This window comes from Ciconia boyciana, chromosome 6 (genome assembly GCF_034638445.1).
Source record: "Ciconia boyciana chromosome 6, ASM3463844v1, whole genome shotgun sequence".
NCBI lineage: Eukaryota > Metazoa > Chordata > Aves > Ciconiiformes > Ciconiidae > Ciconia > Ciconia boyciana.
In genome coordinates this window covers 36,512,801-36,532,192 of record NC_132939.1, presented here as the reverse complement: position 1 = coordinate 36,532,192, position 19,392 = coordinate 36,512,801, and the positions used below count along the sequence as shown (strand labels likewise).

Genomic DNA, 19,392 nt, shown 5'->3' with positions numbered 1-19,392 from the left:
AGCTGTCTTGATTATCTGATATAATATCATCTTCTAATTAAAACAAACAAACAAAATCAAACACTTCAACGGGAAGTTATCTGAGGATGGACTTCTTCAAATGAAAATCCTCTAGAAAGAAACAGTGAGCTTTATATTGTTTCAATGGTATTTTAAACCAACATTTTCATTTTAGGTATGTTACTCAGTCTCTTTACTTGGCCCCTGGATAAGTGATGGAAAATATGTATAAAACGTAATGCCAAAACACTCAGATACATCTCTCATATCACACATCTGGTCTGGAATCAAGCAGAAGTTGATTACGTAACTAAATGCACAAGTTCTGCCTTCTACACAGAGAGACAGGCTTTCTTGATGTAAAATGGTAACAGAAATGCATGAAAACACTGTATTGACTGCCTAACTCTTTGAAATGGAGTTGTGTTCAACTTGGGTGAATTTCTAAGATTCAACTCATGCTCAGTAAAGCCGCATAAGTCTTTATGGTGGTTTGGAAGTTAACTGACCTCTTCTCACCCAATAGCTGAGTTTTTTGTGGACCTTTAGCAACCAGTTTGGTAGGTACGTGACTTACTTTTAATAAAAGAAGGAGAGTGGGGAATTCTATGAATCACTGAGGAAAAAAAGGTGATAGGGGAGGAGTTCCCCATGCCAGTTTGCTGAAATTGAACATTACAAGGAATCTTTAAGGAATGAGATTCATAGCTGGACCTTCTAATTTCTTTACAGCCCTGCTAAAATACACTGGATTGTAACACAAAATGAATAACAGAATGAAAAGGAATCAGAAAAATGTATTGTTTTTACGTGGAATGAAATCAGTTTTATTCTTTCACCCTCCTGTCAGATACGAAAGAATTTTAGAATAGAACTGTGACCTTGTTTCATTTTGATTCACTACAAAATTGTCTTTCCCCCTAAAATCTAGAAGATACCCACACCACAAAAACTCATTCTAATAAAGAGAAAAAAATAAGAAGTATAAGAAGAACAACATGGCTTTTATCCAGTTTATAGTGATTAGCTGCTAATGGCAATACATTCCTTAAACTACTTTACAACTAAGAAATAAGCATCAGGTGCTATACAATATATATGCTCATTTGCTGACTATCGATGCTCCAAGCAGTACGAAATAGTCCTATATTCTTTGATCTTCACACAGTTTCTGCAGTTTCTATAACATATTATCTGTGGATAGTTGCTCAGGATGAGCATTTGTCCAACTACAATGGAATGTATTTACAGCATGCCAAATGAGAAAGTAAAAATACAGAACTACAAGCTTGGTCCCTCTGGGAGAAGTCAGAGAGAAAATGTACCATTTAAAGTTTTCTAATGCATAATTAACAGATTGACAAAAATCATCTTGCTGCATATTCAAAAGAAAGATTAAAGAAACACTATCGACCAGTGAACAGATATTACAGCTCCCATTTCTAAAGTCACTTGAGCTTAACCTGTAAGGATGCTGTGTGTTAGAGTCAATATAGTACATGAATCTCAGACTGTGTCAGTACTCTTTAGGACTTTGAGCTTATCAAATACATTACAGTTTAATGGGTATCACAAAAACACCCCACCTGCCATCTTTAGGATTATTTTGTGCCCCAGTTAACTTCTAATTGCAGTGAAGACAATAGTTATCAGTGATGATAGAATTTGGCTCTAATCTACAAGTACTAGTTTATAATTAGGAAAGGCTGAGAACTCAGATGGCAGCTAAACTCTTCTTACCTCTAGGAAAATATGAAGGTTCCTGGCAGGATGACAGTGGTAAACCTAAAATACAACTGCCTGTTGGGACTCTGTTAATGGATCTGTCTCAACAGTTTTTGTAGTCAACACTTTAGTGGTTGCAGCACAATAAAAGAGTAAGAATATGTAAGTGATTCTGTTCATATAAATAATCATATAAGCAATAAATACAAGAACACAGGCACAGAATGAAGTTCATATATGAATGACAAATTTCTGAAATCTATACAACCCAACTAAAGGATACATACAACTATACAAAATCTCTGCTATTTTGGAAGAGTCTGCTAGCTTTTACTTTAATCTGGAAATATAACTATGATCTCTTTCCCTTTTGAAAATGTATGGCCATTGATGGTATTTTCCAGTTTCCCTTCCAGGAGTCGCTGGGGCAATCTTGGCTCAGGGAATTCAACTGCAGGGTAACTCCAGAGAAGCTGTACTTTCAGGAATTGATGGCTAAAGCAAAGATGCCATGCCAACAGCCTCATCCTCCATCCTCCCAAAGCTCCAAAACCTTTTGAGGCAGATCCTACCACAGAAAAAAAATCCATGTCCCATACTGGGATAGTTCAGGATAATTTTCAGATTTTATTCAGTCCCATGACCCCATAATGTCCTCTATGGATATTTTGTACTGTGTGGGCCACAGGAATACTTACATAAATAAAACTATTTGCATATATAAGCACTTACACTATCAGCCTCTATAAAAAGGCTTCATATTACCTCAATATTAGATTGTTAAAGATGAAATCGAGGCGACAAAGTATGAAATGAAATTACCCAGAAATATCTAATAAAAAAAAATTGCTGCCTTTAATTTACTCTAAGATGACATCTGGCAGAAACAAACCACAGGAAACACAATGCTGTTCTACATTATGGGAAACTTATGCTACTTGATAATGTCCTCCCAGGAAGGTGGTGCATTCTGGGTCTAAGTCATCAGTTCAGCATTTTTACTTCATTGCTTCTTAAAACAAATGTTCTCTTATACTCAGCGCTTACATTTTACAAAGAGGCCCTAACTTAAAAGCTTGAATTCTATGAGGTATCAAATCAAAATAATTTAAAGCCAGTTGAAGCTTGCCAAATTCACTGAAAATATTACAGAGTTTAGGTGTACCACATTTTCAACAAGCAGAAAAAATCTAATATCCATTTTAGTAATGTTTCTAAGAAGATTTTTTGAATTGAAAAAATTGTAAAAAAAAAAACACACAAGAAAGAAAAGTTCTTGCAGTTCTTGCATTTTGAAAAAAACTTGCAAAACCAAGTATTTTTGAAGAGTTCTACCAATTTTGCTTGCACAACTTTTGAACTTTAGATCTCTAAAACAATTGCATAAAATTGTTATGGTTCAAACCCTTTTGAGCAGTGGAAATGCTTGGTAATGATATTAACAGGTCATATCTAATAATTCACTAAAAGGAGAGACTGTTATTTAAATTTTGCATCACATTAGCTGTACCCAAGGTAAACTCCCTTGCATATGCTCAAACCTTTGACAAATACAAAGGAACTAAGGTTTCTGTGATTCTGGGATTTCACATTGCACAATGCAAAATGCCAGTTTTCTCAGACCTAGATTGGGAATCTCTAAACCAGTGTTGAATTCCTGAGTACATAAATTTTCTACCTTGTAAATACCACAAGATGCATCAGACAGATATTAATTAATTAATAATTTGAAATACATATGTTTATAATTTGATAAAGTTTTCCTGCATTATGTTGTTCTACACCACACTATTTGTGATATTTTAAATTTAAAATCACAAGAAAGACCTCTTCTAGATTAGATAAGAATATTTCATTACAGCTGAGAAAAAAATATTTTATTAGGTCTTTTGACATACTTATTCTTACATTTTTCTGTCTAGAGGAACTATTTGATCTGGTGAGTCAATGGATATGGGATGCCACTTAGGTACATCTGAACTGAGTCCAATAAGCTGTATTAGACTACACAAACCTTTCAGAAAGATGTTCCATCCTGATTTGAAAGCATCAGAAAATGGAGAAACCACAACTATCTCTGCTAACTTCTTCCAGTGGTTAACTAGCCTCATTACTAATAGTTTGGAATTGATTTCTAATTTTATCTGGTTTTAATTTTTATACTGTTTCTGTTATATTTTTCCTTGCTGGCTCAAGGAACCATTTAGTTCCTAGTATTTTCTCTCTTTGAAGCAACTTATTGACTATAATCAAGTTACCTCTTAACTTTTTAATTTTCTTTACATTTATATCCAAATACATAGGCTAATCTTCAAAAGAAGAATGCCAGAGAACCCTCCAGACTGCAAACCCTGAAATTCACTAACTGGCATTAATAAATTCTAAGTGTGTTTAAAAAAAAAAAAAAAAAGAAAGAAAAAGAAAAAAAGAAAGAGTGAGATCCATAACAATATTGAACAAGATCGAGACAAGGCCAAGAATGAGCAAAAACTAGGTGGATATAATTTTCTGAAATTAGAAGCTTAGACTGGTGCCTAAACACAGATTAAGGAGGTGGATTTTCAAAAACACATCAATGCTGTAATGAGATGAATATTTCTAACTTGTTTGGGTGCTTCTGAAATTCCACACCCACACAAGATTAAGGCATCCATTTTTAAGATATTGACCTGAAGCAATGAAGAAACAGTATTACTAAATAAGTAAATACACAGTGTTCCACTGCTCCATATTCATCAGCTGGGAAAGATGTTTAGATCTAAGAAAGAAATTGGTAACAATTTACTGGAAAATCAGGGCAATAAGAACCCTGTACATCATGTGGAAAACAAAATATTTTATTCATGTTTCATGTAGAAAAAAATTAGACTGGTCAGAGATACCCTGGCTGTTTATATCTGGTTGGAGGAGATATCCTCAGCAATTCAGAGAGGTGGAAATCCTATGTAAACTTTATGTTTCCTAGAACCCCTTAAGATGTTAAACTATTTTTCTCTCTGCTTTCTGAATATTCCATCCATTCTACTTTAATTTTCTACATGTACAGAAACTGAAGATCATACAGGTTCTGTTTTGCTGCAAAAAATTTCTAAGTTAAAAACAAAAGTATAATATTATTCAGTCTATACATTTACAACCTTATAATAAAGCACACGATAAAACATTTACATGGGTTAGTCCTGGCAAAACACCTGGGTAGTTTTCATAGATTAATAAAAACATAATGAAAATATAATTTGTATTGTCAAAATATTTCAAAGACACTAAAAGGTCTTTAATTTTAAAATCAGTAAGTGGTAATGTTGTAAATAAGGTAAAGAGCACTTCACAGATTATTGATATTTACTCATCTATGCTGAATTCTTCCTAATAATTTGATTTATAAATCAGTAATGTATATAATTTTCCTGGGTAATAAGCATCTACTGAGTAATATGAGTTTTAATACTGCTTTGCTTTACAGACTTTGAGAAGCTTGGCAATAATAGAAAGTTGAAAACAAAGCAAAAAACAGGAAAAAAAACCCTCTTAAGCCACATCTACTTTGTGGTCATAGAAGTGACTTCTATGTAGTGTAGAGGTATTTAAATTACATAGCCCAGAAAATTGTAACTGTCTAGCTATTGCTGCTTGGCTTAATTTAGTCCACTCTTTACTTTTACTTCCTTGACAGCAATGTAGACATGTACCAGAGACTTCTGTTCCATTCCATCTTTTTATTTTCTTTCTTTTCTCCTTCTCTCCTTTTATTCCCCCCAAACTAGAAAGCTCAGAGTAAAGTCAGGCACCAAACTCAATGCAAGCTTAAAACATAACTTTTGGTGACACTTGGTGACCCCTAGATGAATGCTGGTAGACACCCACTTATTATGTCTGTAGTGTCTAAATATTTCATAATTAAACAGGTTATATAGATATATAATATCTGTTAATATCTCTTCTCTAATACAACATTTTAGTTAAGGTCAGCAGGTGTACCACTGTCACTTCAATCACTGTCTGAAGACTCTTCTGGGTACCACTTAGGGATACAAGTGTGATATTTAGCTGATGAATTCCATCCAAGAGTCTTAAAGTCTTGATTAAGAGAATGAATCAAATAGTCTGGGTGAATTCTTTTTTTCACTTAAAAATAGTTTAACTAGTAGTAGAGGATTTAAGTCAGGGGTGAAGCTGGAACCAGAATCTCTGTCTTGAGAGGGAAATCAGTACAACTGAAGATGAGGAAGAAACTATGTCTCTGTGCTATATAAGTTTTTGAATCTTCTGAAAAAATAGCTTAAATTCTCAAAACTTTGGCAAATTGATAATCTGAAAAAATAATTATAAATCTGATCAAGGAATGCTTTACATCAATAATTTTAATTTTAATCCCTTTTTATATACATTTTTCAACATTTCAAAATGAAAAGTAAATTTGAACTGAAAAATGAAACTTCATATTTAGAAATTTTGAAACTGGATATTTCAATAATTTAAAAACTTTCTTCCATAATATATTTCTAATGAAAATTTTCAAGACCAATCCTTTTTCACAAACAGTGCTACTCTTGTTGATTAATATTTCAAGTAGAACGTTTCATTGAAAAATTCCCGATCAAGTCAAATGGCATTATACACTATCTTCATGATAAATAAAAAAACATATCAAAACTCAACACTTGTTTACTTAAACACTCATCAGAATTGCCTTGCTTGCTGTTGTTCTTTGGCTTTTATAAGCATTATTGCTCCTGTCGTTTATCACTAATAATATCGGAAACAAATGTACTTTACCTATTTGGTGGAAGACAGAAAACTTAAATCTTTGGAATCTATTTCTCTGCAATGGGAATAGTCAAACTACAAATCAGATTATTTTTGCTGTTATATTATTGACTGTTTTCATAAGAAGTATGCTTACACACCTTGAGTATATCTGCAGCAGCTAGAAACTCCAAAACATGCAAGGGAATCTTGATTCCCTTATTTTTATTTATGCAGGAATAAGAGAGATACTCATTTAAGAAACCTGCAATGTATGAAATTTTCAGGTTAATTCATGAATGGGGGTGTCCACAACTGCTGTTTTCCTTAATCAGTGTACACTTCTAGGGATGACTTTGCCTTAGGTTTCATCACAGTTTCTCTATCCAATTTGCTGCATGGATAACCCATGTCTGTCTCGTGTATATTCTTTCCAGCTTTTAAGCAAAGGACTAATACCTTCTCCCGTTACCTTTTTGTACTTTTTTGCTTCACCTAATTTCTCTTCGTAACCAACTTCAGACACCATTATCATAAAGCCGGAGATTTCTCTCTTATGGACAGTAAACAGAAGCATGTTTTCTCCAGTTTGTTGTTCCTATTTATAGGCTGTTACCTACTTGTATTTAAAAGTCACTTTTCTCTTTTACCTTAAATGAACTTCTTCTTCAAGATCTCTCCTTCTAAGAGTCCAAATCCTTAAAATGCAGTAAGAATCTTCAAGTAACATTTGATATTCTGTAGGGTTTTTTTCAGGCTCTGTTATTTTACAGGCAATGGTTATAATGTTACAGGAGGACAGTGAGACTCTTTTATTTCTTCCTCAAGCTTTACTTATTAAATTAAATTTTATATATATATATATATATATATATGTATGCTGGACAAATTCTTCATACAAATATAGGGGGACAAAAGCAGGCTGCATAATATATATTAGAGTGAGATATTCACTGTTTAAAAGAAAGCTTTCAATAGAATTGAAAGCCAGAGATTTAATGGCAAATGTGTAACTTCATGGAGACATATTGTTGTATTTTAGTGCAATGAATAACCACTAATAAAACCATCATTTTATGGAATTTATATTTTCAATATATACTGAAATAAAAATATATATTTTTGTAATTTGTCTTTTGAAGCTCAAAATTTAGGAAATGTTAGGTTAAAACCATAAAAATAATGAGTCAGTTATGCCATCAATCATAAAACTAAAGAGTTTGAAGCTATTTCTTTTCATGTGCAAAATACTGTTTCCATTTCAATGTATGGCATAAGCTGGAGCTTCTATAAAAATATTTCTAGTAAAATACAGCATAAATCTATAATTACATTTAATCAGTTTTAGAAAGATGCATCCAGTACTTAGATAATGTAAAATTATTTAGAATCAGTCAATTTTACCTCAGTTACTGCTGAAGTAACAAAAAGTATGATGTAATAGTCTTTTGTGAGCTGAATGGCATATTTGCTCTCATCTACACAAAGCCTGTAAATAACCTACAGGTTGTTAGTCATTACGTAACTCAGCATCCAAAATGCTCCTTTTAGCTCTTCCATATTAATGCATTATGCACAGAGGACTTTAAATAACCATTAACAACCAGATGCATTTTAAGCAATGTAAGGAAGAGTTACAGAAAATAATTTTGACTTCCCCTGTAAAAACCTTCTTAGAATTCCCTCCACTGAATGTACAAACCCCTCCGAAGGAACCGAAAAGTCTTTAGTGGATTGTCTTGGAACAGATCAGCAAAGCAGAATTCAGTAGCTAATATAAGGTGCTCCCTGGGTCATGGGTGTAGTAAAGCATCATGCAAGGGATAAAGTCACACTATCATTTTCATCTTTCTTCTTTCAGTTGGCTGTCACATTGGCTTCCTTTTGACGAAGTCTTTCTTTCTGTTAAAGAAAAAGAAAGAGTTTCATTATAATTCTTGTCTACAATTTTCCATCTCCTTTCAAGTTGCCATGAGCATTTGGTCTAGAAGTCTGAGAAGTACTAAATGAGTCACAGTAGATTAGAGTTTTCTTTAATTAAAACAAAATAACGCCTGGAACACTCAAGGAAGGCTCAGAACCAGTTCATTACTTACTGTAGAAAAACTGAGCTTGCTTTAGCTACACACTTGTCAAATACTGTGTACCTTTAAAAATATGCAGCTCTGTGAAGACCAGTGCAGCTAGAGAAAACCAGATACATTTCAAATTCATGTGAATCTAATACCTTCTCTTGTCTGGAATGGTTTCTGCTGACATAAAGGCTCTAATTTAGCATTAGCTAGATTATGTTGTTTAATGACCTCTTCCCAAGCAAGTGTAGTCATTCGTATCTCTGCTGCCTGGCCTGCAACTGATATGCTCTGCTGGGAATGGAAATAATATACTGATTCCTTCATGTACATTTCCTGCCCTTAGTCTCTTGCTTCCTACAGTTTGAGAAATGCTGATCTAACCTACGTGCCTTGCACACAGCCAAAAAAGGTTTTATCTACAGTGTAAATTGTTAGTCCTCTTTTTGTGTCTTATCAAAAACCTGGGAAACAGCAAGGAACAAAATGGGGATTTAATCCCTTCTAACATTATTTAACAGAGCAAACAAGATTTTGTAAGGTTTTGAAAAAAACCACACACTCAGCCGTTGAACAAATATATGCAGTGAGCCTCAATGCACTGTGGAGCATGGAAGAAAATACACGAGACTTCAGTGGAAGGGGGGAAGAAACTAGAAAAGCAGCTCTTACCATATTTTGTTATCTAAAATGGCAGAGCCATGCTTAGGCACAACTAAATTAAGTTTTAAACTTAACTGTTGGACTACCACAGGGCACAAGCTTAACAATTTCTCCTTGGGAAGAAAATCACTCTGCTACGTTCAAACTAAGCATACTACATCACACTTCAACAACAGCAGAAACCCGCCATCCTTCTGAATGACAAGAATAGTGTCACAAAAACCTTCTGAATGTCATACTGAGAAACACATCGTACCAGGCTAGCTGTAGGATTGATTTTCTTCGTTTCAACTTTCTTCTCTGCAGTTAACTTGCTTACTGATTGCTGAGCCACTTTAATTCTGAAACAAAACACATAGAAAAGACGTTGTTAGATTCAAAGAAATTAAAGCTGTTCTGGCTCTGCTTGGTATATACTCTATTTGTAAGAACCATCACCCTAACTTTTTTTAGGCACATTAGCCCAAAAAACTGCTATTACTATTCAAAGGCGCTTAATAAAGTACCAAAAGTAGATCAGAGCACATTTTTAAGTAGAGAAAATCAAAAGCAAAAGGACAGTCTGCCTGTATAGCTCACTGAAAATGTCACCAGGCAAACAATTTCTCTCTTCTTGCAGGATCTGGGTTTTATGGACTACCTTTCCCACCAAAAAAGCGGCAGTGTTAAGGCAAAAAGATACTCCTCTGAAAAAACCCAAAAGCTAGCTGGCTCAATCTGTTGTATATATAGAATATACTATTTTAGTAGGCCATTTGCCAGACTACACATTATATTTCCTCTGAAAATGAAACAAAAACATCTGCCAGTTTTTCCTTAATGTTTTCCCCATTGCTTTACGTGGAATTGACTGACCAGTCTCACTGATGTGGTAAGAGGAGGAGAGGCAAATTAGAAGGGTTCTTGTCTAGGGGTAGTTAAACCTATCTAGTGTGCAGCTACAGACCAGTCTACTGAAAGCACTATGGAGATAAGGGGAAAGAAGAACACAGATCTGATTCCTTCGTTTCTTGCCTTTTGCTCTTAGGGTCTTGCATACAGAGCCCTTGTTTCTGTGGGGATTTAACAAGAACCACCCAATCAGAAGTTTAATCAGGAGGAAAAAGAGAAACAGAGAATTTAACAAAAAGGGACTTGACTGTCCTCTTACAGACAGCGGAAAAGGCGGGGGAAATTATGTGCTAAACAGTGGTAAAAAGGAAAGAAAATTCTTGGCACTCTTAAGACAGGATCTGCTCAACTATCAGTGCCTTTAAAATGCTGATGCTATAAACACCTACTTTACAATTCTATATGCAAAATGCAGAGGGAAAGAAGTTGCGAGTTAATTTTTACACACAAGGACAACTCAGCAAACCAATTTTAGCTAATGCGCACCAAATCAGTCTTTTACTATAAACAACACATTTCTTGGCACTCTTGAACTGAAAAATTCTACTTTCTTCTCCTATTTAATTTTTTCCACTGGCAGAAATAATTGCTATGGCCAGTCAAAAAGTATTTAAAATACCATGTCCAGTTCAAACCACTTTTGACACACTCAATTTTTGAGGAATTTTGGAAGAAAAGCAAAAAGCAAAGTGGATTATAGCTGCAATTACTGATGTGTACTTCCTTGCTGTAACACAAGCAGCAAACGATTCTGGACAACTTCTTCTAAAAACATAGAACACATTCACAAGTTCATTATTGTGTTTATCAATACTCAGTGTTGGAAACTAAAATTCCTCCTCTGAGCTATGTATTTTAGAAGCTTCTGCTGGGTAGTTATTGGTGTTGTCTCACTTTCCAGTGCTTAGGAACAGGAGGAAACAGTTACAGTACTTTTAAGTAAACTTATTTTCAGCACTATTGAGCTACAACATTGATTCAAGCTGTAAGTACATCCTCAAATATATAAATATGAAATTATTATTCTGTACATTTTTAAATATATCTGAAGTCTTTTTAAAACTTAATTAGCGTTCCCTGTTTGTACAGGTAAACAACTAAGCGGCAACACACCATTCCATCTTTTTCAATTTTTTGTTAATCAGCAGCGTTTACTTCTTCATGATGGATGATAGCAACCACTGGACAGCATGCTATTCCTCACAGCTACAAGGTTTATGCAAAGATGATGATGTATTTCAAGTGCCAGTATTCAGGTTCAGCAGAATCACACCAAGGGATCAACTTCTAAACTCTTCCCTATTTTGAGCACATTTTCTTTTTGATCACATGCTCTTTGGTCCTAGGAGTGTTTTCCGAATAGTTTTTAAATGTTTAGAGCCCATATTTTAATCTGAAGGGAGAATTCGAGAGATTATAAACTTTTAGACTTAGAAAGAAAATTATGCCTGTCACTGATTTAGGCTGTATTTTATTTTACACTCTGTGTAAAATATTTTATTATACACTCTGTGTATTTTATTGCATATTTGCACAATTTCCAGGAAACCTGGATTTTTAAAAATAGAATGCATAGTTTGGAATACAAAATAAAAATAAACCAGCTTACTAACATGATTTGAATCATGTGATATTTGGCTCCTAAAAATTACAGACTAATTATATATTACACTTTGGTCTCCTAGGGGAAAAAGCCATCAACTTGCTAACATACGACTGATAAGATTAGCAGGCATTATCAGGACCATAAGTGCATAATTTAAAAGGAATGTAATTCTTTGCGATTTTTTAAAATCAGATGGCTCAATTTTAAGAAAGTAGTTAGCTCAATAATTACATCAATGAAGCACCCATGCTGTAAAGGTGCCTTATAAATAAAAAGAATGCTTTGTTAAACAGGGACAGGGTACTAGAACTATTGTATTTGGAAGCACTATCCCTGAAATGAGAAAAATGAAATAGTACGAAAATTAGCAAATTCAAAATCATAAAATTAGCTAACAGCAGAAGTCTAATCTTCATATTTTTTCCATTATTTTACTTTCTTTAAAAACACTCTAGGTATGAACACATAATTTTAATTGGCCATTAAAAGCTATGACAGCCTTCCATCAAAACTTACAAACACACACAATATCCTTTACCGGCATCTGAAGTTGAATGTATGCACAACATTTGACTGTTACTGAAAGATAAGTAAAAACAAACAAATCACACACTTAAAGAATGATTAGCTAGTGATGAGACAAACTCTGTTAATTCAGCTTAGGTATGCCTCTTCTCTGTTCACTCTATTTTTTTTTCTACCACCTTTCCTTAGCACAAATAGAAATAATTTCCCATTTGTATAAATCATATAATATCATAAGTTTTTTGAAAAGATTTTCATTACAATACTAAAAATTAGAAGTATATTAAAATTAGAAGTTAAATTAGAGATTAATAAAGTACAGAAAGAACAAAACTACCAATAAAATACATCCAAAAGGATAGAACTAAACTACTAATTATTTTCTGATCTTTTCTTAGACCCATATATTATGTTATTAACCAATCTGCAGATATACCACACAACATACTATTATTTTTAGTTAACTTAAACTATTAAATGTATTATAATGTTAAGGCATTAATTGTAGTTTATGAGAATTTATATAGATGTAAATTGTTTAACAACTTCTTATAAAAGTAGAAACTTCCTTGACTACCTTTAATTGTTCAGCAGTTACTTGTTCAAAGTCTGTTTGAAGTAAACCAAAAGCTAAGTGATAGAATGTCAAAATGTAAGGTAAATAAATATTCTGTTAAATTTCCCTTCTTCCTTGTGACCAGCTGCAGTTATATTAGATGATAATGAAGGTGGCCAATTTTAACATTTATACTTTATAGAAATCAGGTGGAATAGAAAAGAATTTGAGGGAATATGGGAAGTCAGCTGAAGTCATGTGTTCAGTATAAGGGCCAACAAAACATCTAAAGAGGACTTTGAAAAACATTACTACAACATTTACTGTAGATTTACTAGACTAAATGTCTCTTAGTGACACTGCTTAAGGGGTGAGATTTATAAAGTATGGGCTTGAAATGTTTCCTCACTTCATCTTGTTACTTAAACTCGTTCATTACTTGTTACATGAGACACCAAATAGAAGTTGGAAGAGGATGCAGAATCTTACATAGTAAAACAACTCCCTAGAGAGGCAGGGAAATCATTAAGATAGTACAATAACCATCTGGAAAGATAATAGGGACTGATAAGTTCTTCAACTTAGGGAAGTTCAATTAATGTGTATTCTGACAAGAATCTCCTCAAGAGCCTTACCCTGGAGAAACAGTAGCAGAATCAAGCCCTGAGACAGAGCTCCACAATTTACAACTCACAGGCGTAGGCTGAACAACATGAACTAAGCATCCCACCAACCACTCTATACCCCTTTCTTCTGAGTTTTTGTTGTGTGAATTAATGTACAGGGGAGCAGCTCACATGAACTGGACATTTACAGAGGCATGACCATGAAGGGGAGTCTGGAGATGTGCAAAGGAATGGACTCAATGAAAAGATTTTTTTTTTTCTTCCTGTATCAGTATAAAATAGCATGGATGGCCACACTAGTCTAGCCATGTTTGAGAGATTTCACGGAAGAGAAATGGGGATTAAATCTAACAGATATGAAACCAAGGAAGAAGAAAGGGGAATAGAAAAGTCAACAGAAGTATATCTAAAACAGAAAAGCAAGAAGGGATAGAAGTGTGCAGTAAAACACGCTAGAAAAATAGTGACAAGGACACTTTTGAACAGAGAGCACTGCAAAGGACAAAGAGACCAGAAAGGATGGTAGAATAGCTGAATCACAACGCAGGGAGAAAAGGTGTGCAGGTGCTAATTTAGCAAGCAATAACATGAGGCCAAAAAATTAAGGAATGCAGGTCAGTTAAGCCTTGACCAGCTGCAACATGGATGTGTTCAAAACAAAAGTTACTCTCCTTCAACAGTGAGCAAAAGAGGTCCATACACCTTAATGGATAAAGATGTGGTGTCAACTGTAATACTGAGCAGTATTGCACATTACCACACAATATGGAAAACAAAATTGAATACAATTATCAAACCAATGTATTTTTAAATAGGAGAACCATGGCTCCAATACTGCATATGGATATTTACTGTAAGCAATGGGAATATAATTGGCTTTTTCCTGCCTCTATGTGTCAGGTGTTGTCTTCCCCTGTAAACTGGATGCAAGTCAGGCCTCTTAAATTAGAAGATATTAGTGAAAAATAAAGACATTATTTTTATTCAAAATTATTATTTTTATTTTGTAACTAGGGTCACAGAAACTAAATCTAAACAAAAGCCTGTATTTATTAAAAGTATCCTTCATAAGCTCATGAAAATACTTTTCCTCCTTACAGGAAAAGATATTATCAAACCAGAGACTAACCAGATAAACACATTATCATTTTCACCGCTGCTTCCCATTCAAGTCAGACAGAAGGAGGTGTGAGCTGGCACGCTCCATGCCCTAAAGCCCCGAGTTAGAAAAACTAGAATCCATTCCAAACAAGCCAGTTGCTACTCGTGTACGTTCAGGCTCTGCTGGTATGCGAACACAGAGGCCAAATTATCTGGTTCTCTCTCAGCCTCTTGATATTCTGGAATAATCCATTCTATTCGCTTCTACAGCTCCTTCCACATAGCTGGTGGGTTACGTAGGTAGTTGTGGGTTATGAAATAGCTTGGAATGACAATTCTGTGCCACCTGAGCTTTCCATGACTTGAAGTTCAAACTTCTCCCATAAGACTGTGTTGGCATAGGAAGTTTTGTGCAATCCAAATCTTAAGATACGGGTGGAGATGAACAAGCAGGGGTAGCTACAGTCAACATCAACTGTTCAACCTAGAGCCAAGCTGCATACCCAGCCCAAATCCTTAACACAGCTGAAACAGTGACTCCCCTTGAGAGACTAAGAAATATCCCCATAGCTCAAATTCCTTTCATGTGTTACATGCCTTACTGTTCTCAGGCATATGATAATTTCTGTATGCATCCCATAAGCTAATCCTTAAGTAACAGCACCGTTTCCTGAAAATACTGTTAGCCCACGCGATATAACAGGCTACATTTCAGTCTCAAAATTTTAGAAGACAGATGCCAGTGTATTACCTGTCCTGGCAGATGATTTTATAGAGTTCTTGGTTAGCTTCACAGTTAGGAGTCTTATAACAGACTATGGAGGTTGAACTTCCATTACGGTGTTGCACCATACAATTGCCTGATCAAGCCTTCAGGCTTAAATCTTCTGGAAAGAACTTGGTCATTATTGATCAAATCTTTAAATTGCATTTAGAATAAATGTTCACTAACTAAATCAGAACAAATACAGTAAAATGTATGTTGTTAGTGGACTTTGTCTCCAAACCTCAAATTGCTAATACACTTGATATGTTTCTATTTTTTCTGGATCTACTGACAGTGTTTTGATTATCTGTATAAAGTGAGTGAGAAATTTTAGCTCTGTAATCACAAGAAAAAAATCTATTTTTATGCCTTTAGGAAAGCTGGTGCATAACAAAAACCAATAGGAAGAAAAAGGCTACGCCAATTCAGATCAAAAATATGCTTCAGTCCATCTGAGCTGGCCACTAGCAGATACCTAGGAGCATATAAGGACAGCCAAAGCATACAGTGATAATCCCCACAATACTTTCACACTTGGAAACTCTCTTCATATGTAACAGTCCTTCACGGATTTTTCTAATATGAATTTGTATTGTCACCATTCAGAAGCAATGCAAGCTTTTGGCATCTGTGACATCTTGTGGCAACGTGTTCAACAGTTTAAGTATGCCTACTGTAAAGAGGCATCACTGCATTTGGCTTGTACCAGCTACTTGCTAATTTCATTTGATGCTCGTCAACTGTTGTATCAGATGAGGTATGTAATGACTACTTCCCATTCACCCTTCATGCTTGTACAGATCCCTATTGTATCCTTTTCAGCAGGGTCCTTTCCAAGCCAAAGAATTCCCCTTTATTTAAACGATTCCTTATGCAGAAGCTGTTCTGTACCTGATCATTCTTATTCTTACCTCTCCTAGCTCTACCACATCCTTCTGGAGAAGAACTACATATGGATAACTGTAGATTCATATAATGATTCAGTGATGGTTTCTGTTTTGTTGTATAGTGCTTTCCTAATAACACCTAAAAAGAAACACTATTTTTCTTTACAAGAGCAAGAGCCTTGACGCACCACTTTGCCAGATCTGTTGTATGCTGTATGGGAAATAGCCATTGTTGTTTTGCAGCACAGGCCTGTAATTTGTAATTATCTCCTCAGTTTGCACCATATCTACACCTTAACCTGAGAAACATGTAAAAATCCTCCCTTTTTTCTCTGTCTGCATTGCTAAACAATCTGGTACAACTCTTCATTAGTTCATGTATCAGCTGCTTCAACCCTACCTTTCTGGTATAGACAAAGGCTATACTGGCCACCTAAAATCTGCTCAAAATGCATGTGGAATGGAGACATGTAGAATGTCACCTTCTTCTCTTCTCTTTCTTCATTTAATCACAATTAACTTAAACTCATTCCAAAAGCTTTTATATGACAATGAACCATTAGCCTCCAGCCTGGTAATGCTGTAGGGCTCATTGATCAAATTTTCTCATGAATTTGTTGCCTTTTCCCAATGCTCCAACTATGTGTACCAGGAACTCCCAGCATAAATCCATAAAGTCACTTAGTGATCCTAATGATCGTATTTCAAATATTTCCTTAAAACTCATTTATGTTGTGATGTCAGTTTGCCTTATTAGACCATTAGTTTAATATCAAATGAAGTAACATCTGTTACACTCATCTTTTGGCTTTTATCATACATGTAGATTGTATGATAACTGGATGATGCCCTGTTTTGGAGTGTTTGACTAATGCTCAGGACAAAGTGTTCTACCATAGTACAAATTGATCAAAATGGCTGCAAATCTAGAGTCTCAGCGACTCTCATTGTCTTAGGTAACATATACATGGCATACAATAGATGAAAGATAAATTTACTTTTAAAATCAAACTATAAAATAAATCTGGTCTTCTAAAATAGATATAATATATTGAACCAAAGATTATTTCTCCTCCTTGCTCACTGTGATATTGAAAATGAAAAGTGGCAAGTGTTTCTGTCAAATTTCAGTCATTTGTTAGGCACAAGATAGTATCATAATTAGCTTAATCAATGGTTAAAAGTATTAAATATGGTATTGGCCAGCACTGCTAAGACATTTTGCAGTTTACATGTTATCTCTTATGACCATGTGGTGTTACAAACAAGGACTCCCCAGACTTACTCTTTTCCTGTGCAGATATAGAGGGCAATGAATACAATTCATTCTGTATTTAATAAATGGAAGAGTTGGGTAGAAAGCTATAGCCAGCTCCAATTTACTATAATTAAAAAAAACCCTAGTTGGGCACTGTTCAGTGCTTTGTCTTTTGTTAGGACATTTTCATCTTTACCATTAGCTACCTACACTGCTACAGTCAGAGCTTCTGCTTTTCAAACCTGTTATTACCTTTGTGGCAAAAAAAATTTACTATGTCTTTTTTCACAAGATTAAGCTGAAACCATCAAAATGTTTTGTGCTAGAGATGAAATTCAAGAACAAAGAAAGCATTTTTTAAAAAATGACCTTTTATAAAAGGTACCATTAAAAAATAGTACTTTTTTCCTATTTTTAAGATGAAGTATATAATTCTGTTCATTAAATAATGATTATGTCTTCTCCAGCTATTGAGACAAACTTCAGTTCTTTTTTTCTTTTCTGAATTCTGACAATTTGTATGTATGTTCAATTTGAAAGAGATGGCTTAATCCAGCACGGTTACTATTGTAGCAATCTTAACTTTGCAGTGTAAGCAGTGGGTCAAATTAACAGCAATAATTTCTTTTATATCTAATTATTTCATATTTAAAGGGTAACACCCATAAACACATAATGATAATCCTTTTCACATTTCTTTTGCAAAACATACAATCACAGTTTGTGATGAAACTACTCACTGCAAACTATCAGTATTTTTTCTGTATTCATATTTTTCCCTATATTCAGACTTGGCTAGGATATCATCTTAAAATATACTTTAACAGATCTTGAATGCTTTAATAGACTTATAGACAGGCATTCATATATATATATACACAAAGTATTTAAGTTGTTATAAATACATATTTTTTTGATTCTAAATTCATAGACATGCCCACTGTAAATAAAATCAGTAGTCTAAGAAAAGGAAGTGAGAGCAGAATTATATGCAATCTCCCATGGTGTAAGTGCCTTGTTGCAAAAAAATATATATATATACCTTTGGTTTAGTCTTCAATTCAGTTATCTCAAAATTTTATAAACAGGAGAAAGGATAAAAGCAGTTGATGTACATGGATGCACAGACATACTAAATTATAAAGCTGTCAACAACAAAACTGGGTTTTGATGCAAAACAAACCAAAAAAAGTCTCCAACATTTGGTGAGTATTATGGTACATTTACATTAAGCTGCTTGTCAGAGATGAAGAGGTGAACGTCAAAGCAAATTTTATTGTATTGTAGTTGCATTCTGGTACTGAAGGGAATACTATGTCTGAAAGAAAACCGTCATCATATTCCTATGAGGAATATGGTTTTGAAAATTTTCTTTATTTTATCTCTATACTCATTTATTTATCATATCATATCTATCTGTTACTCTGTCTTGCATTCCTAAATGGTGTGCAAATTTTGTCCAGGAAAGAGACAATGATTCAACTATATTTTGCAGGCAGCTAATTTATTTTCACGGTAGGTTAAATGCAGGGCAGCTCAGTTAAAGTGTTTCCTTTACTTTAAGAAAAAGTCTCATAGAAATCTAATTAGATTTCTACAGTTGTGTTACATTTGGGAGCCAAGTAGTTTTTAGACAAAACAGGCTCTTGCAGCTGAGGCTGTCATTTAGTTCAAGGAGGAACTCTTTTTTTCCCGAAATTCAGAGATTTTAAAGTTGTCTGTTATACAATGCAAAGTAGTTAGTTTTGAGTATAAAATTTTAATTTTGGAGTCTTAGATCTTTTCATCTATTTTTACTACTATTAATTTTAACCTAATTCATTTTTCATTATACCTTTGCATAATGATAGTCCTGCATATTATAATTAAATTTTGAGTTTTCTGAGCCATATTTCTTGAGAGACTAATTATAATCCAATATTAATGTTCCTATATAAATGTAAACAATGAAATCAATTTTTGGGTATCTA

General features: G+C 34.2%; 1 protein-coding gene across 1 annotated transcript in view; it reads right to left on the bottom strand.

Moving 5' to 3' along the window:
- Window positions 1-800: 800 nt before the first annotated feature.
- LOC140652642 (formin) overlaps window positions 801-19,392 on the bottom strand; it is a 153,940-nt gene continuing 135,348 nt past the window's right edge. Inside the window, exons 16-17 of the mRNA XM_072863665.1 lie at window positions 9,463-9,547; window positions 801-8,373 (exon numbers count right to left, since the gene is read on the bottom strand). Of these exons, the coding sequence (XP_072719766.1) occupies window positions 8,329-8,373; window positions 9,463-9,547 (130 nt within the window). The 3' untranslated portion in view covers window positions 801-8,328. The remainder of the gene's footprint in view (window positions 8,374-9,462; window positions 9,548-19,392) is intronic.